The sequence below is a fragment of the Anarhichas minor genome, unplaced genomic scaffold (genome assembly GCF_050575085.1).
Source record: "Anarhichas minor isolate MPS153535 unplaced genomic scaffold, ASM5057508v1 ptg000011l, whole genome shotgun sequence".
In the NCBI taxonomy this organism is placed as follows: Eukaryota; Metazoa; Chordata; class Actinopteri; order Perciformes; family Anarhichadidae; genus Anarhichas; species Anarhichas minor.
Genome location: NW_027466457.1, coordinates 1,187,592 through 1,203,887, shown reverse-complemented (window position 1 = coordinate 1,203,887; position 16,296 = coordinate 1,187,592). Strand labels below are relative to the sequence as shown.

At 40.2% G+C, this 16,296-nt stretch overlaps 1 protein-coding gene across 2 annotated transcripts; it reads left to right on the top strand.

Moving 5' to 3' along the window:
- The first annotated feature begins 5,451 nt into the window (after nucleotides 1-5,451).
- On the top strand, nucleotides 5,452-15,928 carry nap1l4a (nucleosome assembly protein 1-like 4a). Of its 2 annotated transcripts, XM_076088820.1 has the most exons (15): nucleotides 5,452-5,553; nucleotides 6,500-6,537; nucleotides 6,911-6,983; nucleotides 7,882-8,026; nucleotides 8,635-8,721; nucleotides 9,958-10,092; nucleotides 10,175-10,246; nucleotides 10,345-10,484; nucleotides 10,727-10,872; nucleotides 12,476-12,495; nucleotides 12,619-12,738; nucleotides 12,868-12,903; nucleotides 13,054-13,104; nucleotides 13,946-13,981; nucleotides 14,377-15,928. In XM_076088820.1, exons 2-14 carry the CDS (start codon nucleotides 6,522-6,524, stop codon nucleotides 13,949-13,951), a joined length of 1,047 nt encoding a protein of 348 aa, XP_075944935.1. In that variant the 5' UTR covers nucleotides 5,452-5,553; nucleotides 6,500-6,521; the 3' UTR covers nucleotides 13,952-13,981; nucleotides 14,377-15,928. The 2 variants fall into 2 exon arrangements, with proteins under 2 accessions (XP_075944935.1, XP_075944934.1); XM_076088819.1 differs by lacking the exon at nucleotides 13,946-13,981.
- Nucleotides 15,929-16,296: the final 368 nt, after the last annotated feature.

Genomic DNA, 16,296 nt, shown 5'->3' with positions numbered 1-16,296 from the left:
AAGCAGATCTCGACCTGCCCACTGGACAAAATGTTTGGTACTGTCCATATGGACGTAACCTGAAAGCATGTGTCAGTCATGATGCAGAACAGTTAGTTAACATAGGCTATACAATGGTAAATGAGGCCTATTAAATGTTGTAATGGAAAAAATTCCTATACCCGCTTTGCGTGAGTCTTTTCATGCTGAAATACAAAATACCAAAAACCAGGTTGTCTTTTAAGTATTTATTCTCTGCGCAGAGAAGGTTCAATCATCACAACAGAATGCGTACAGTCTCAGTGAGGAAGAACCAAGAAAAAAGTGAACAAGCTTTCTTTATACAGAATGAGCAACGGTGGGGGCCGATGGCCAAGGTTACAAACATTTCAGTCTCAGACTTTTGGTCTGAGACTGATAGGAACAACATTCAAAAACAAACGGTCAGCAACCGAAACAAGTGGCCCAAAGGCATTGGTGGTGGAGCATTCTCATACAACACAGTTAGTTATCTTTGTGAACAGGCGAGGGAGAATTCTTCTTCTGCACAACAGAGACACGGTGAAGTTCAGCAAAGTTCAGAGCAAAATTACTTACGCATGAATACAATATACTGAGTAGAAATATATACTAAGTCAGTAGAAATATATACTACATAAAAAATTACCTGTACAATGTAATGTAATCTAATGTCATTTTATCTGGCATTTGATAAAATATTTTAGCATTTCATGTTATTCATTACAAGAGTATGAAGTCCCCATAATGCTGAATTGTATGTTTTTAATCTTTTGAGAACAAGATATTTAAAAATGAGCAGGAGATGATCTGGCACCTGGTCTCTGCGTTTTTTTTATAGAGGTTGACGCCCCTAAACTACTCGAATACAGCAAAATAAGAGAATACAGGCTAGACGGCAGAATCTCTGCAGATACAGACACTGCCACACATTTTCAGGTCATAAGTGAAAATTTAGAGGAACTACTTTTGTATGAATCTACACAATTCTATTTAAAAAAAATTTAAATCCCACTAATTCGGCTTGAAGTTTGTACACAAAACCCAATTAAACTAATTCTATAAAAAAAGACAATTGTAGACTAATTTAATCAATAATGAAAGCAATGAAAGCATGTGTGCCCTTGACAGAAAATCCTTAACTGTCAGAATTTGAATAAACCCTGTTTTGTTGTCCAAAAGGTTGATGCTGAAATAATAGGGGAAAAAACTAGTCAATTACATTTTATCAACACACAAACTGTCTCTGTGTGTGTCTGCTCGTGTGATAGGTGTTATGGGTTGTTGTATTTTCAGTGGCTAAAAGGTTTAGTTGTCGTTGCAGAATCAGAAAGATGGAGAGCGCAGAGGACAACGAACAGAAAAAAACAAACAACAAGATGTCATGATTGAAATTGCTTATCGGTGCAGATGAAAGTAAATTGCACTCAAATCGCGTAAAGCGTGAGCAGAGAACTCAGCCTGCCATAAGTTGGATCGATGGCTCCGATGAATTTGTAACACATGCAGGGCCTTCTGACGCAGCCACCTCAGAGGAGATGTAGTAGTTCCGCTTGCCATTTTTCATCCCTTACCCCCCTCACCCAAAGAACACCTCCTGTGAATAATGACTGCAGCTGTGTCAATGTGGCTGACCGCTGTGTGTGCGCTTGTTTGTGTGTGTCTTATTTTGATGTTTTTTTACAGTCAGTGTGTATGTGTGTGTCTGTCTGATTATGGTGCACAGATAGGCCATTACCCATGCGTTAGAAGGAGAGGGGCTTAATGGACGACAGAGGATGCAGGGGCAGGATGGCTCGTAAATGCTGCCCTGTCCTCCCGGCCATATCAATACTGCCATCTGGGAGTTTGTCCACTTCATTCACAAAACCAATACCCCAGTGGGATGAGATGGACATAGACGCTGTTGCTACGTGTTCAATCAAAGGGAAAAGACGAGGGCTATCATGACATCCACTTACAGGAAGATGTCCATTCTGTTCTTCTCTTTTTTGTGTGGGCAAGCAAGACAAGTGAGAAACAAGGACACAAAAGAAAGACAGAGAACAATAGATTACAATGGGTGCATTGACTGGACCACCTTCACATCCAGACCACTCTTATTCCAGACAATGGCCAATATAGGCAACAAAATGTGTACCTTCTTTTCAAATGTAAAAATATTGTTTAGAAAGCTTCTAAATGATGAACAGATCATTCTCTAGGTCTGTCTGCGCCATACATTTCCACATTCAGCCGATCAATGCTGAGAAATTGCCTAATCAATGTCTGAAAATGTGAAGACAATTACATAGAAAGGATCAATCATTAATTTGCTGTTTGTACTCACTCATTTCTATTCATGGTCACAAGACCTGGAGCCAATCTAAGCATGCATGTGGCAGAGGTCAAGGAGATTATGTCATCATGTTGGTTGGTTATATGAACACTGACAAACACATTTACACCTGTTGATCATTTTGAGAATCTGTTCAGTCAATACATGTTTTGGAAACAAACCAGAGCAACCAAATAAATGATGGGAAGAACAGGCAAACTCAGAAATAATCAGGATTCAAGACTGTACGGGCTAAACATTGATCAAATGTACTATGTGTATGGTTGTTTTTGGATACAGCCTGCAATGGAGACTGAGAGAAAGAAGTCAGAGTTTAAACGGATTACCAAGAACAAATCAAGAAAGGATTCAAAACCTGCAGGATAACACAGGCCACCTATTCAAGTCAAGTCAGTTCGGTCTGTATAGCCCAAAATTACAAATTCGTCCCAGATGATTATTACCAATTCAACAAAATCTATCAAACTTCACAAGAAACCCTGTCAAAGGAAAAACAGTGAGAAACATCAAGGACTTTTCCAGGATGTGCAGGTGGCACATGTACAGATGAGACAGACATACAAAACATATAACATTGAGAAAATATTAAAGAGCAGCAAAATCTAAGCTAGTAGAGACAACTTTTACACATGTTGTTTTAGCATTGAATGGGTAAGAGACAACAAGAAAGAAAGACTAAGAGAGTCTATGCTACACTTATTGACAGATAACATGCATTTGACCCACACAGGGGAGGGAGAAGTCACATTTACCTTTGGGCTACGCTTAGTATTACATCATCAAGTAAGTGGATCTTGTAAGTTGCAACTTCTGCCTTGATGTTTTCTGCGATCCAGCCTCATAGACTCGGCTATTCAAGACAAAGAGTGGTGTATGATGAGAGCATGGATATGTGCATTTCACGTTTTAACATCCATTCTGTAGTTTTTCTCTCTACTGACATAAAATCAATTATATATACAGTGCTTGATATAGACAATCTGACAGAATGCACACAAGTGATGAGAGTTTATTGAGCATCCTCTATATGTGCAGTGCAAACACTTGCACTATTACACAATGAAAAGTGTGTACACACAGCTATGCAAAGCTGAGATGAGAAGATGCATCGGCATACATATGATCTAAACAGCCAGGTGTGTGCTTCTGCCCACTCTGTCGGGAAAAGTACAAAAGACTGAGAGGGGGTGTAATCTGAGAGTTGGGGATTTACTGATGGGCTGAAGCTGTAAAGTCAGGATTAATTACAGTTTTGTGCGAGAGCTGCAGGTGTCACTATTGTCTTAATATCACAGTCATTTTAACATCTGCAGAGGGTAGCAAAACTATCAAAGGCTTTCAAATTACTTTTAAAGTAATTCTTGTTCTTTGATTTATTAGCGGCAACTCAAATATCCACCTTACAGTGAGGCACACTGAGCTCCCCTGTACATTTAACCACTTTCCATTTAAAAAAAACACTACAATCACCCCACATTTCCAAAAATAGCGATTACTGTACACTTGTTTCTAGATCCCAGGCTCGGCCCAAATGCTACTCAATCACATTTGAGTTTTTTCTGTGAGTACAGACCCTGCTGGTAAATGTCACAGTGTGACAGGCTCAAAGCCTGGTCACCACAATCATACCCTGAGGGGCCTTGGTGCTGTCACTTCTTCTCAAGTGTGTAGACTACCCAGTAGTTGATAGCAAACAGAAAGAAGGCTGGATTTTAGTGGTTTATGTCTGTAACCCAGTAGGCTTTTCAGCAAAAAAAAGCATATTTCCAAAAGAATATGCTGGAATACGGACAGATGAGCACATGTTTCACCATTTTCAAATAAACACCATATTTCCAAATAGATGGATTTTCTAATTTGAGATGTAATTTCTAATGACGAGAAAAGAAAGGAAAACATGCATTTCCATTGTTCCAAGATTTTAATTTCACTCATTCCAATCATCAACCAGCCCCTCTGACCATGTCTTACAACCGAGTCAATACACAGCTCACCTAAATGTATACATTTTATTTGTCTCCTGTTCAATAGTATGTTTTTGTGTGCAAAATCTTGCAGACTTTGAAAAAAACAAAAAATCTCAGGGTTTGTCAAATGTGTCTGTCAGAGTGAAAACAAGCACAGGTGCTGGTGGGAATACAATTCACAAAAGACACAAAAGTACACACACTCACCACACTCACATACATTTCTATGTTTGACACAGAGAGACATCTCCTATGAAGCATGGTAATACAAAGCCCTCTTGTGGTCTAAACATGTGATTCTCAAGGCTTTGGATAAAAGCGTACATGCCAAATGTATAAATGTAAGTGTAATTAATCTGGATAAACACTCACAGAAGGTTAAGATGTTTGCAGTTTGAATCTCATATAAAATGCTGCATGTCTGTGTGTTATTTGAAGAGTCATCTTACATCTCACAAAGCTTTAAAGATGATGTAAGATGGAATTGTTATCCTTATCATTTTACTTCCTCTGAATTCATAGAGTTTGTTGATCTGCAGCTTTGAAATAAAGTCAGAGGGTAAAGCGGGGAGCTTGTCAGTGATAGGCTACAGGCATGGCTCAGGAGTGTAGACTACATCAATCATCTCACCCTTTCCCCCTGGCCTGCATGCCAATTTACACCGTTTGCTTTTTTACTGCACTTTAATTTCACATACACATACTCACACTAATGAGCATTACATTCATCTCTGATTTGCATACAGACGCACCTCATTTGTACTTTTGTAGTTCACATATTTAATCAAAGCACTTTGTGTTTTCTGTGTGATCTCTTATGAAGGGAACTTTGACAATCAGAGCAAAATGAACAGAACAGAAACCATAAAACATGTTATTGTTGAAAACAGAGACATAAAGAAATTGTAAAAGAGTCATATTATTGAGATGTATTCAATGTAATTTGTCTGTCTGTTATTTTATATGATTGCTGGAAAGGGTTTGAGATGAGAATTATATTTTTGTAAACACTTATTGTTTAACCTTTATTTGTCTGTTTATTTGAGAGAACACTGATGATTGAGTAATACTTTTATGGCATACAGGATTGAGATTTTCGCAAAGAAGCACTTGAATGCAGCACCATGCCCTCCTTCACCAGCTGTCCAATGAGAATCCAGGATGCTGGGGCACGTGTGTGTTCCTCGTGCGTGGGGGTTGAAGCGAAGACGCGTGAGCGAGGCGACCAGCTAGAATTCTGCTCAGCTAGAGGTAAGATTGCTAAAACAGATAGTAAACACAGACGTTTCCTTAATACAAGCATTTGCGACTACGTTAGGATATTAATCAGTAACGTATCGAGTTATCTTACTAGTGTGACAGGCCGCCGGTGAACTGTCCAAAAGACACTTTGCTCTGACACTTGTGCTTTTATTAACCCGCGAGCTAACGTTAGCTGATATTAGCTTGTCAATGCAGCTAGCAGTATACTAGTAGCCGTAACTAACTGGTATTGACGGGCAGTTTTCTCTACATAAAGGGAAGCCATAGCATTGTTGCCACAGCAAGTCATTAGCACACACTATCCTGATTGTTGTGTGCGAATAGCGGATAAAAGGTCATTGGAACCTAAACGTGGTAACCTTCGCACTTGTTGTGTTAGCTAAAGCATTGTTCACAGCACGTTGGCTAGTAGCTTCTTGCTAGCTAGGTAGCCCGGTTAGCTGCTGTCAGATTTTTTTCACCGCCCATACTAGGTAGTTATTAGTATGTGGTTGTTAGTCTTCCCATGTAAGTGCGTAGACTCATTTGATATTGCTTTATCATTGTTCTTCTGTAACTGTCAGAGTCCACGATAAGCATTTTGTTCATCGTAAAAGGAGAGATGCTAACTTTGGTTGTCATATCCTAGCCCAGCTGCCATTAGCATGTCAATGCGTCATCGGCCGGCGCTTGCTCAACACCCGTGTTACTGTTGATCGGTTAGCTCAGCTGGTCTAACCAGCTGGAGCTCGTCTCAGCTTCTGTCACTCGTAAAATAATCGGAGACTTGTCGTAATATTGTGGTTATGTTATAGTGAAATACGTCTCGCACTTAAAAGAATGTGCTCGCGAGTGAAAAACTGACCCTCCCTTCACACTGTTTCTGACTCTGTAGTTAGTCTGTCTGTGACTCATGATGAGTATTTCTCTAACACAATTGATCCGTCTTTATTAGAGGAAGGAGCTGCCACTTGGTAATGGAAGCCAATAAAGGTAAAGACAAACGCATTTTAAGTTAACTTACCACACTAAAGTAGATATTCGGTGTAGGGAACGTTAGTTAATTTTGTTTTGACTCAGGGTTTAACATAAGCTGATATTTGTGCGTATTTGCATGCAACAAAGACAAACCAAGTGAAACTTGAAATTATTGTTTTTACCCCCAAAAAAAGTTGAATCAACATCTAAAAGTCTAGACAAAAACACAACGTAACAATTTCCACAAAGTATTTCTTTGAGTACCAATGAATTGAAGTGTGTAATACTGTAAAACCACAGTCAAACATTATTAATAAATTATTGTCAATAAAAAAAGCAATTTGTGTGATGATTAACCTGCAACAATGTTCATTGTTCGTCTTGGCAGGTAAAGGGGATCAAGGGATGCAAAATACAGGTGGGCAGATTGAAAAACCTGTCGGCAGCCACTTCATGGAAAGGTCAGTGCAGATGTTTTATGCTAGATTTATGTGATGTGAGCTAAAAGGAAAAAATTGAAAGGTTCTCATAACGTAACATGCTATTGCCACAGCACAGCAGTTGCCCTAATTAGGACAGCAATAGTGCAAAATGGTAACTGCTTCTGATACAATTCAGCAAACAGTGTAACTGTATTTAGTAACCCAAAATGTACCCTATATAAAACTGATCTAAACAGCGATTATTAACATAAAACATTCATGTTTGTATGTTCCTTGGACTCTTTGACATTATTTACTCCCTGTGCAGCTTTTTTTTTTTTTAAAGCAAAAGTTTTGGTCACAATTGCCAGTTGCATGTTGATGTGATTGGCACACACCAGTCAAAAGATGCCAGTAACAGTAACTTCCTCGTGACTTAAACATGTTGTATTACCCAATGTGGTATTGTAGTGAGGTTCACTTGGGATCTGATGGTGAATGTTATAGTTCAGGTTTGTGACCTTGATGTCATCAGATACTAAATGCTAAATTTAATACCTGAAAATCAAATGGATGCCAAACCGCACACACAATTATCCAATCGAGGTTCAATACATTAAACTATTCTTCTGTCATTAAACAAAACTTTTCACACTTGTAAAACAAATGTTTGTTAGATTATTAACTATTACTTTCTTATAAAGTTGTTGACTGAGACTATAGAAATATTATTGCTAAAAGATACAGTATCGCTGTAACCCTTATACCAAACACCAACAAAATCATCTTTCAATCTCATAAAACATCTTGAGATCATCTGGTGGTTCCCAACCACCTAGGTGGAGGACTCGCCACTACCGGATTAATGATTGTCAATTTAAATAATTGATAATAGAATAATTTCTAAAATCATTCTCATGTTTCTGTTCTCTCGTAGCATGCTTCCCAAAGTAGTGAAGAGGCGAGTGCATGCCTTGAAAAGGCTACAGGTGCAGTGTGCCAACATAGAGGCCAAATTCTACGAGGAGGTCCACGAGTTAGAGCGAAAGTACGCTGCCCTCTATCAGCCACTGTTTGACAAGGTACACTCGCTTTTTTCTTTACTTCATTTGACTGTAACACCAGATGTCTCACATTTCCTTTGCTAATTTTATGTTCATGAAAACAGAGCAAAAGCTAGTGGAAAAAAGACAACTTACAATGTCTGTTATTTGTTTAGAGACCAAATATCTAATAATCACTTGAATTGTTCCCTGCACTAATGGGTGGTTAAGTGTGCCTCTCTGGTCTGATATGATGTCAGTGAGGATGCATCCTTGGTGCTAAATTGAAAACTGCTATAACGAGTAGTCGTCTGTACTTTTGTCAGTCAAGGCTATTTCCAGAGCTAGTGACAAGAACTCAGCCATTCCTAGTCGCACTGAAGACTGTCAGCTGTAATGCTGCTGCACCTGTCTGTGCGCGCACGCGTGTGTGTCTATCTATATCTGTATATATATCTATATATAGATATATAGATAGATAGCTACTTGCTGAAATAATTCAGCCTTATCGAATGAATGCTTGTGTGTGTGTGTATATATATATATATATATATATATATATATATATACATACATACATTTCATGCTAATATTCCCAAATGCCTCTCTAAAATGATTAACTTTGCTGTAATGAATGTGTGTCACAGAGAAGAGATTTTGTCACAGGAACAGTGGAACCCACAGATGAAGAGTGTGTGTGGCACAGTGACAGAGAGGAAGAGGAGGAGCTAGCTGTAAGTACAGATTTGATTTTGTTTCTCTTAAAAGCCTGATCACTTTGCCAAATCCTAATTCTTCAGGTTCTCCACACAGTTTCCCACTAAAGGAAAATAGTTTTCTTACAATCAGACAGGTCACTTCATCTCATCAATGTTACCAAAAGTCTGCTGAAATTGTCCAACAGGAAACAACAGGATTGTGGGAAATGTGGTTTTAATGAGAATCACTAGGGCTAACAAACTGTGATAGCTGAATTGTAAAAGACTTTGGTCTCAATGAGACGTCTATCAGGGTGTCTGCTGATCCTTAAAAAGTCCTAAAAGGTATTGAATTCATTCATCTAAAAAAAGGCCTTAATCGGTGAAAACAATCTTTAAAATGCTCAGACATAGGAAGTTGGAGATTCTTCTCACATTGCAATTGAAAATTTCAAAATAATTGCGACAATTCTTTTAGATAATTGACGAATGTCTCTTTCATTAGAGTCACACAGATCAGGATAGCGGAAACAACAACACTCGTATTTTGTTAGGGGCCGGGATGCTCAGAGCAGACACACGGTCTGCAAGCTCGCGACGACATGGAGAAGTTCAAATTCAATGACAATCGGCCATTCAACCACAGTCACACAGCATGGCTGCAACTGGTACCAGTCAATGAATAAGAGGCACGTTGTATTTTCTGCAGTACGTGTTTCAAACTCCGCAAGATGAGAATGAATGCAGGGGAATCCCACAGTGAGGCCGAGTGTACGTAGGTTTGTTTTTCCTGAGCGTTGGTGTCCCCAGTGCAAAATGGTATATGGACTGTGGCTAAGTGGATAGCAGGGCCGTCCTTCAATCAGAGGGTCGGCGGTTCGATCCCCGGCTCCGGCTCTGCTAGTCGCATGCAAGACACTTAACCCCAAAATTGCTCCCGTAGCTGTGCCTACGGTGTAGAAATGTGATAGAATCTGAATTGTAAGTCGCTTTGGATAAAAGAGTCTGCTAAATGACTGTAATGTAATGTAATGGACACTAATCCTAAGAAACACAAAAATGTCGAGTCAAACAACACACAAAGTAATTGCTGTGTTTTTTTCCCTTCAATTTGGGCTGGAGAGTTGGTCTTCAGTTTCATTCCAAGTGGCTTTAAAAAGTCTTAAATCTAACTTGCCTCAAGCTGTAGGAACCTCGAAAGCTTAACTAGCTAAGTTGTTTAGATTTTGGTGAACATTGAATTTTGATAAGTGCTCTGCCCACTTCCTGTAGGAGGAGGTAAAGGAAAAAGCTGCTATTGAGGATGCAAAGAAAGAGGAAGCCACACCAAGGGAAGATCCAAAAGGCATCCCCGAGTTCTGGCTCACCATTTTCAAGAGTGTGGACATGCTCAGTGACATGCTGCAGGTACATTTAAATGATTGATACACATGTCACTGTTCTGAATGTGTTTCATGCGTCTCTGATCTGACTGTTTATCTTCCACCAGGAACACGACGAGCCCATCCTAAAGCACCTGAAAGATATTCAAGTCAAGTTTTCTGAGCCAGGACAACCAATGGTCAGTTTCATAATGTTATAATAATGACTTGATATCATTCCAAGTTGAAAAACTCGATGGAGTTAAATTTGTCTCTCTATCTTGGTCTCCCCCCTCAGAGTTTCACATTAGAGTTCCACTTTGAGTCCAATGGCTACTTCAACAATGCAGTCCTCACTAAAGTCTACAGGATGAAGTCAGAGCCTGATGACGCGGAGCCGTTCTCATTCGAGGGGCCAGAGATCATTGACTGTGAAGGGTGAGAGAAACACAGTGATGATGGTTGAACTGGCTTCTACACAAATGATGTTGAGGTTTAGGATAAAGTAGAGATCGTGTGCTTCGTAAGACATTTCTTTTCACTCTTTCTATATTCATCTCTTGACTTGGCATCCCACATATCAGCCTCCTCTTGGCACTTCTACCAACTTTTACCTTTTTTGGGTCTTTGCTTTCTGCCGCCTCTCACTGTTTTGTACATCTCTCTCTCTCTCTCTTTAGCTGTCAGATAGACTGGCACAAGGGGAAGGATGTGACAGTGAAAACTATTAAGAAGAAGCAGAAGCATAAAGGCCGTGGCACTGTCCGCACGGTTACCAAACAGGTCCCCAACGACTCTTTCTTCAACTTCTTTAACCCGGTCAAAGGTGAGAACACACACAGAAATAGATGCACACAAAATCTACCGAATTTCTTTGGGCTCTAAATTTAATAATCAAAGCTTTTAGTCATACTTAAACTCGTCTCTTATAGCAGTAACTCTCTAAATAAACTCCTTGAGCAAACCCCGAATCACTGAAACTCACACAAATATAATTGCTTAACAGTCAACATGGCTGAGTTCATCTGCAGACGCTGTGGCAACAAGTTGGCGTGCGTGTCATGTGGTTTTACCAACGGTCACTGAATTAACCTGAATTCAACAGCAGGTGGCGGCAGACTCCAAAACTGTGTCAGATTCAGCAGTTCCTCTGCTGCGTGTAGGCAGCCAGTATGCTGGCAGATGTTGGGTTGTGTCCAGGAAGTTGCACTCACTGGAACGTTTTACATCATATTCTCTAGCTTGGAGAGTTAAGGAGCTTTTGTTGTTAAACAGTCAGACTGACTCAAACTTTTGAGGCAAAATGGCAAGAGCACAAATAAGACAACAGTCTAACTACCTAAATATGTTCTCAAAATATCTGATGAGCGATTAAGAACATCTGTACGTGTTGAGTTTATATATAGTGCAAGCTCAAGAGTTAGCATCTCAAAGAGCTTCAAACGAATAAATAAATGTTAATAAATGAGTTTTGTAAACGCATTTACAGCAGCGGATGGAATACAAAGGTTTGGCTACAAAAATAGCCTTTGTATTGTTACATTTTAGAATAATTTTACCTGATTTTAGTTTATTTAAATGATAAAAGCAAACATTTGATTCATTAGGTAACCTTACTGGTTAAAAGACAAGGGAGGTCAGTCTAGACGATAAGATAATCCTTTATCTTCTCAGTTTGACTTCAGGTTTCAAATATCTTGAAATGAGTCATTCTCTCGCTCAAAGGATCAGTAATTTAGGCAGAATACACCTTTATTTAATTACAGTATCCTCCATGTGTAGTCAACCTACCCCGTCAGACATGCCTGGACCTTTTCTGACTTAGAGAAGTCAACCTGATCACTCGTTGTCTCAGCAGATGTTTGTCTTACCGGTTCTGTCACGGCCTCGGTGTATGACTGGTGGATATAAATGGCTCTTCAAGTGTGTTCAGGTGTGCACTTCTGGGGTTTGGATGTCCATTAGTGAAGAAGCCGTCACTCACCGGTCATGTGGAACAAAGAGTGCATGCTTCAAGGCTGTGTGAACAAGATTCATTGTTTTTTTATTTGATTGGTTTAAAATGTAGTCTTTTTGTGCCGTTCAGATTAATGTTGATATTTGTAAAGTAGTGAACCCCAATGTTGGAGTACATTTTAAAACACTGATTCTTTGAAGAGTAGCAAAGCCATTTCCTCCATGACAGTATTGTTGAAAGAAGAGGAAGGATGACGTCACCTTATTGCCAGGGTGGTGGAGCACGGCTGTTTGCTAACCGTCACTTTATGTGGATGATGTGTTGTGATGTCATTGATAATAAGCATGGTTGTTGCCTTAAATGGGCTTCCAGATGTTGGTTGAATTATATACCTTAAATTGCCCTGTATAGTCATTGTAGAGCAGTGTGTTGAGGTGCGTATTGCTTAACTGAAATGTCCTTTCCCTTACAGCTTCACCAGATGGAGAAATGGTGAGTAAATGTAGCTTGTCCTTCATAAAATCCCCACCCCATTTTATGTCTTCTTCTGTTACCATAAATCCATGGGAATTGTAGCGGTGTTAAACGGGTCCTTTATGTGTTCATGTTTTATAGGACGAGGACTCTGAGTTCACCCTAGCCACAGACTTTGAGATTGGGCATTTCTTCCGTGAGAGAATAGTTCCCAGAGCAGTGCTGTATTTCACTGGAGAGGCCCTGGAAGATGACGAGAGCGTGAGTGTTTTTCCTCTAACACGCCGACGTTACTCTTGAGCACTGAAAAAGCCACAACATGGTATGTTTTGAGGACATATAAGCTAAACCGGTCATCACTGTTTAACCTCGTGTGTGTTCTTCATGCAGTTTGAAGAGGAGGAGCTGGAGGAGGGAGACGAAGAGGTGAGTAAAGACACTGAGTTTGATCGGCTGTACCAGACAGCTGGGCATCACTGTTTACACAGTATATAATAATAATAATAATAATAGCAGCAGTCCTGGTATATTTTTTGTTAACCAGGGGTTCCTTTAAATCTTGTCTTTGTGTCTCAGGAGCAAGATGATGAGGATGATGATGATGATGAGGGAGACTTTGACACCAAGGTCAGTATGAATAATTTACTTTTTTAATACAAGTGTTTTTGTTACTCTTGTTATTACTTTTGTGTCAGTGATAGTGGTGCTAATCATGTAGCTCCTTGAGCTGAGTGTTTATCCTAAACCCCCCCTGAGAACACCGCACTGCTGGGCAGCAAGTATGTGGTCAGAGAAGGCTTGTGGGGGTTAGGGTAGATCACATGATCAATGACAGGAAGTGACACCATGTCCTTCGTCTCTGGAGTAAACGTTTGAAAAGTAGCGGAGAGAGAGGCTAACGATACAGCGTTTTGTGAGGAATCAATATAGCCACGCCCCCGAAAAATCCATTTTAAAGCCAACGCCGAGGAGACGGAGAGAACACAGACAGACGGTATTTCTGTCCGTTATATATTTGTCGTAATGGACACGAGACAGAGATGCCAGATTTAGTTAATGCTAACTAGCTGAAATTAGGTCGGAGACAAATGTCCACACAGCAGTTTAGAAGGAGAGTGAATGTGATTAAGAGAGCCTGATGTTAAATCAAGATTACAACACAGCTGCGAATGTGTAGAATAGTTCAACTCTGCATGCGAGTAACATTATAACGAGATGACTATAATCCATTATAATCTAATCCAGTCTGATACTAAGTAAGTGCATAACGTGGCCTGTAAGCAGTTTCATCAGGAGTCACCAACACGGCTGCTTTGTCTGTGAATGAGTAGAGCTTTTCTGTCGTGGTACCTCCTGTCAGCTCAGCATGTGCTCATTCAGCAATGTTTCACGATGTCATTTCTGGCTGTGACGATTAAACTTGTGCATATTGTTGTCTCTCCCTCCCCTGGATTCCCCTCCATTACAGGCATAATCAATCATTCTCACCCAATGCAATTTCTAGGTAAGGGAGAAATCAGGATGGCGTCCCACATTATGCTCTGTCTAGTCCGTTGGCTCTGGTCTATTATTCTGGCTGCCTCTCTCTCTCTTTCACTACATCCTGGATACTTCCAGTAGTCCGAAGTGTTTAGGACCCTCAACTCACATCTTGGGTAGATTTAGTTTCTCTTCTCCCTGTCCTGTCTTTGCTCTGTACCTCCTTTTTGTTTTTCCTCCTGTCGTCCCATCCCAGGTTTCTAACATTGTGCCCTTTGCTGTAGCGAGCAGGCGCTTGTCTTCTCTAGCGTCTGCTTTCTCGTTAGCCTCTTCTAGCTGCTGGTTAATGCCCGGTGGCCTCGTTAGCTCTCTGCCGTCTTGTTTTCTAACCTGCTCTCTCTCTCCGTCTGCTCCCAACAGAAAGAACAGCCCCAGCCCGCCGAATGCAAACAGCAGTAACACCGTGATGATCAGGGGGAGGTGGTCACCTGCTGTCCGTCAAATCAAAATCAGTTCTTAGCCAATCAGCAAGTCCTCCTACTCTTGCAGGCCTCGCCCCATTATGAACGCAATAGAATGCAAACCAAACTGTGTTTTTACTATGTGCATGACTTCTGTTTCTTTTGTCTTGCGCCCATCTCACCCCCTATTTAATTGAACGACCACAGCGTCACATAGGGGCAGTCTTCTTTGGTACGGTGGGGGAGGTTCCTACTGCCAAGAACCTCAGAACATAATCATATGGAGAAAAAAAAGATAGGAAAGAAATGGATCCCAACTCAAGTTTTCATGGAAATAAATTGGTTACTCAGGGTTTTATAATGCCAACAAGAGAAGTTCGAGTCTGACTTAATCTTTCACTGGGGTGGTGTTTTTCTTTTGTTATGGTGTTTTTTTAAGAGACATTCAATGTATCGTTTGAATTTAATTTACTTTTCTTTTTTTAAATGTTCTTTGTCATATTGTCATTGGACTATTTATTCTGGTGTCAGTGGTGCATTTCGGGAGCTCTTAAGGCTCATTCTCATTGGCTCAAATTTTATTTGGGCATAGCAGGTCAACAACTTGAGTACTGCCAAGTTATTTTTTGTTGTTTGGCTTAACAAGCATTTAAACCGAGCACTTGAGTAGACAAGAAACATTAATTAACATCATGTGACAAGCATGTGGTTTACCTCAAAACGGTCATGTATAGCTCTTCCCTGTTTGCGCCATCACCCCTGGAATGCTCTTTTGAGTTTGTGTCATCAAGGATAATAAGAACATTTTAAGAAAACAAGACCTTTGAAAAGTATGCATTACATTCATTCTGGTGAATATCTCCTTAAAATATGACACATTTAAGCAGACGCATTGGTTGACCTGCAACCTTTTTTTGGTTGTCATCACTCCTGGGATGTATCTAGGTCTTAACAAATGTAACTGACAGTCGGTGATGGGACAGGGTGCAGGATGTTTGAATCAAATGTAATTTCCGTTGCCAAGAAGCCAAAATGAAAGACAAAACACACCGTCCTCTCTTATTCAATTGTTTGCCAATTGTCATTAACAAAGTGTAATCTAATTCAGCATTTAAAGTTGTTTAAGAATATATAAATATTTCCGTTATTGTCTAATGAGTCAGTAGAATGTCTGGAAAACAAATGGAAGAGGTTTGCCAATGTATTTTATATACTGCACTTGGATTTTGGCAGTTTGATTGGGACACCTTTGCCTGGTCAGCGAAAGCAGTTTCAGTGAAAATACGACCCACCCCTTCTCTCCTTTTTTTTTAAAAAGAACGATTGTAGATCTTGTTGAACAGATCTTTCAGAGCCACGGTTGACATCTTCAAATCTACCACATTGGACCGTGTGCTAGCAATGGCCTTAACTGGTTCTTATTCACAATTTGTTACTTGCGCAATATTTCTTTTCAATTTGTACAGAGTTAGTTAAAATATTCTATTAAAGTTGTGCGACATGGAAATGGATTTTTGTGTCCTGTGTGTGTGTGTGTGTGTGCGTGCACCATTTGTTGCTTTAGCAGTAGTCTAGAGCAGTTGTTCCCAAACTTCTTTTGACCCCTTGCAACCCCTCGTCACAGCCTTACTGGCCAGCTCACTGCAGCTCTCTTGCTGGTAGATTGTGTGCTCAGGTAAGTTTCCCCGGGTGAATGCACATGCTGCTGACAGCATAATGTGACTGGGCACTGAATAGCCACACTCAGTGACTTCGCTATTAGGCGTCAGGTGATGGCTTGCAAATTATTAGCAGGAGTTTAGTCAAAGCATGCAGTCACAGCCTCAACGTGCTGGGCTTAGAGCGCAGGCACCGACCCGTCTCTTCCTTAAACAACACG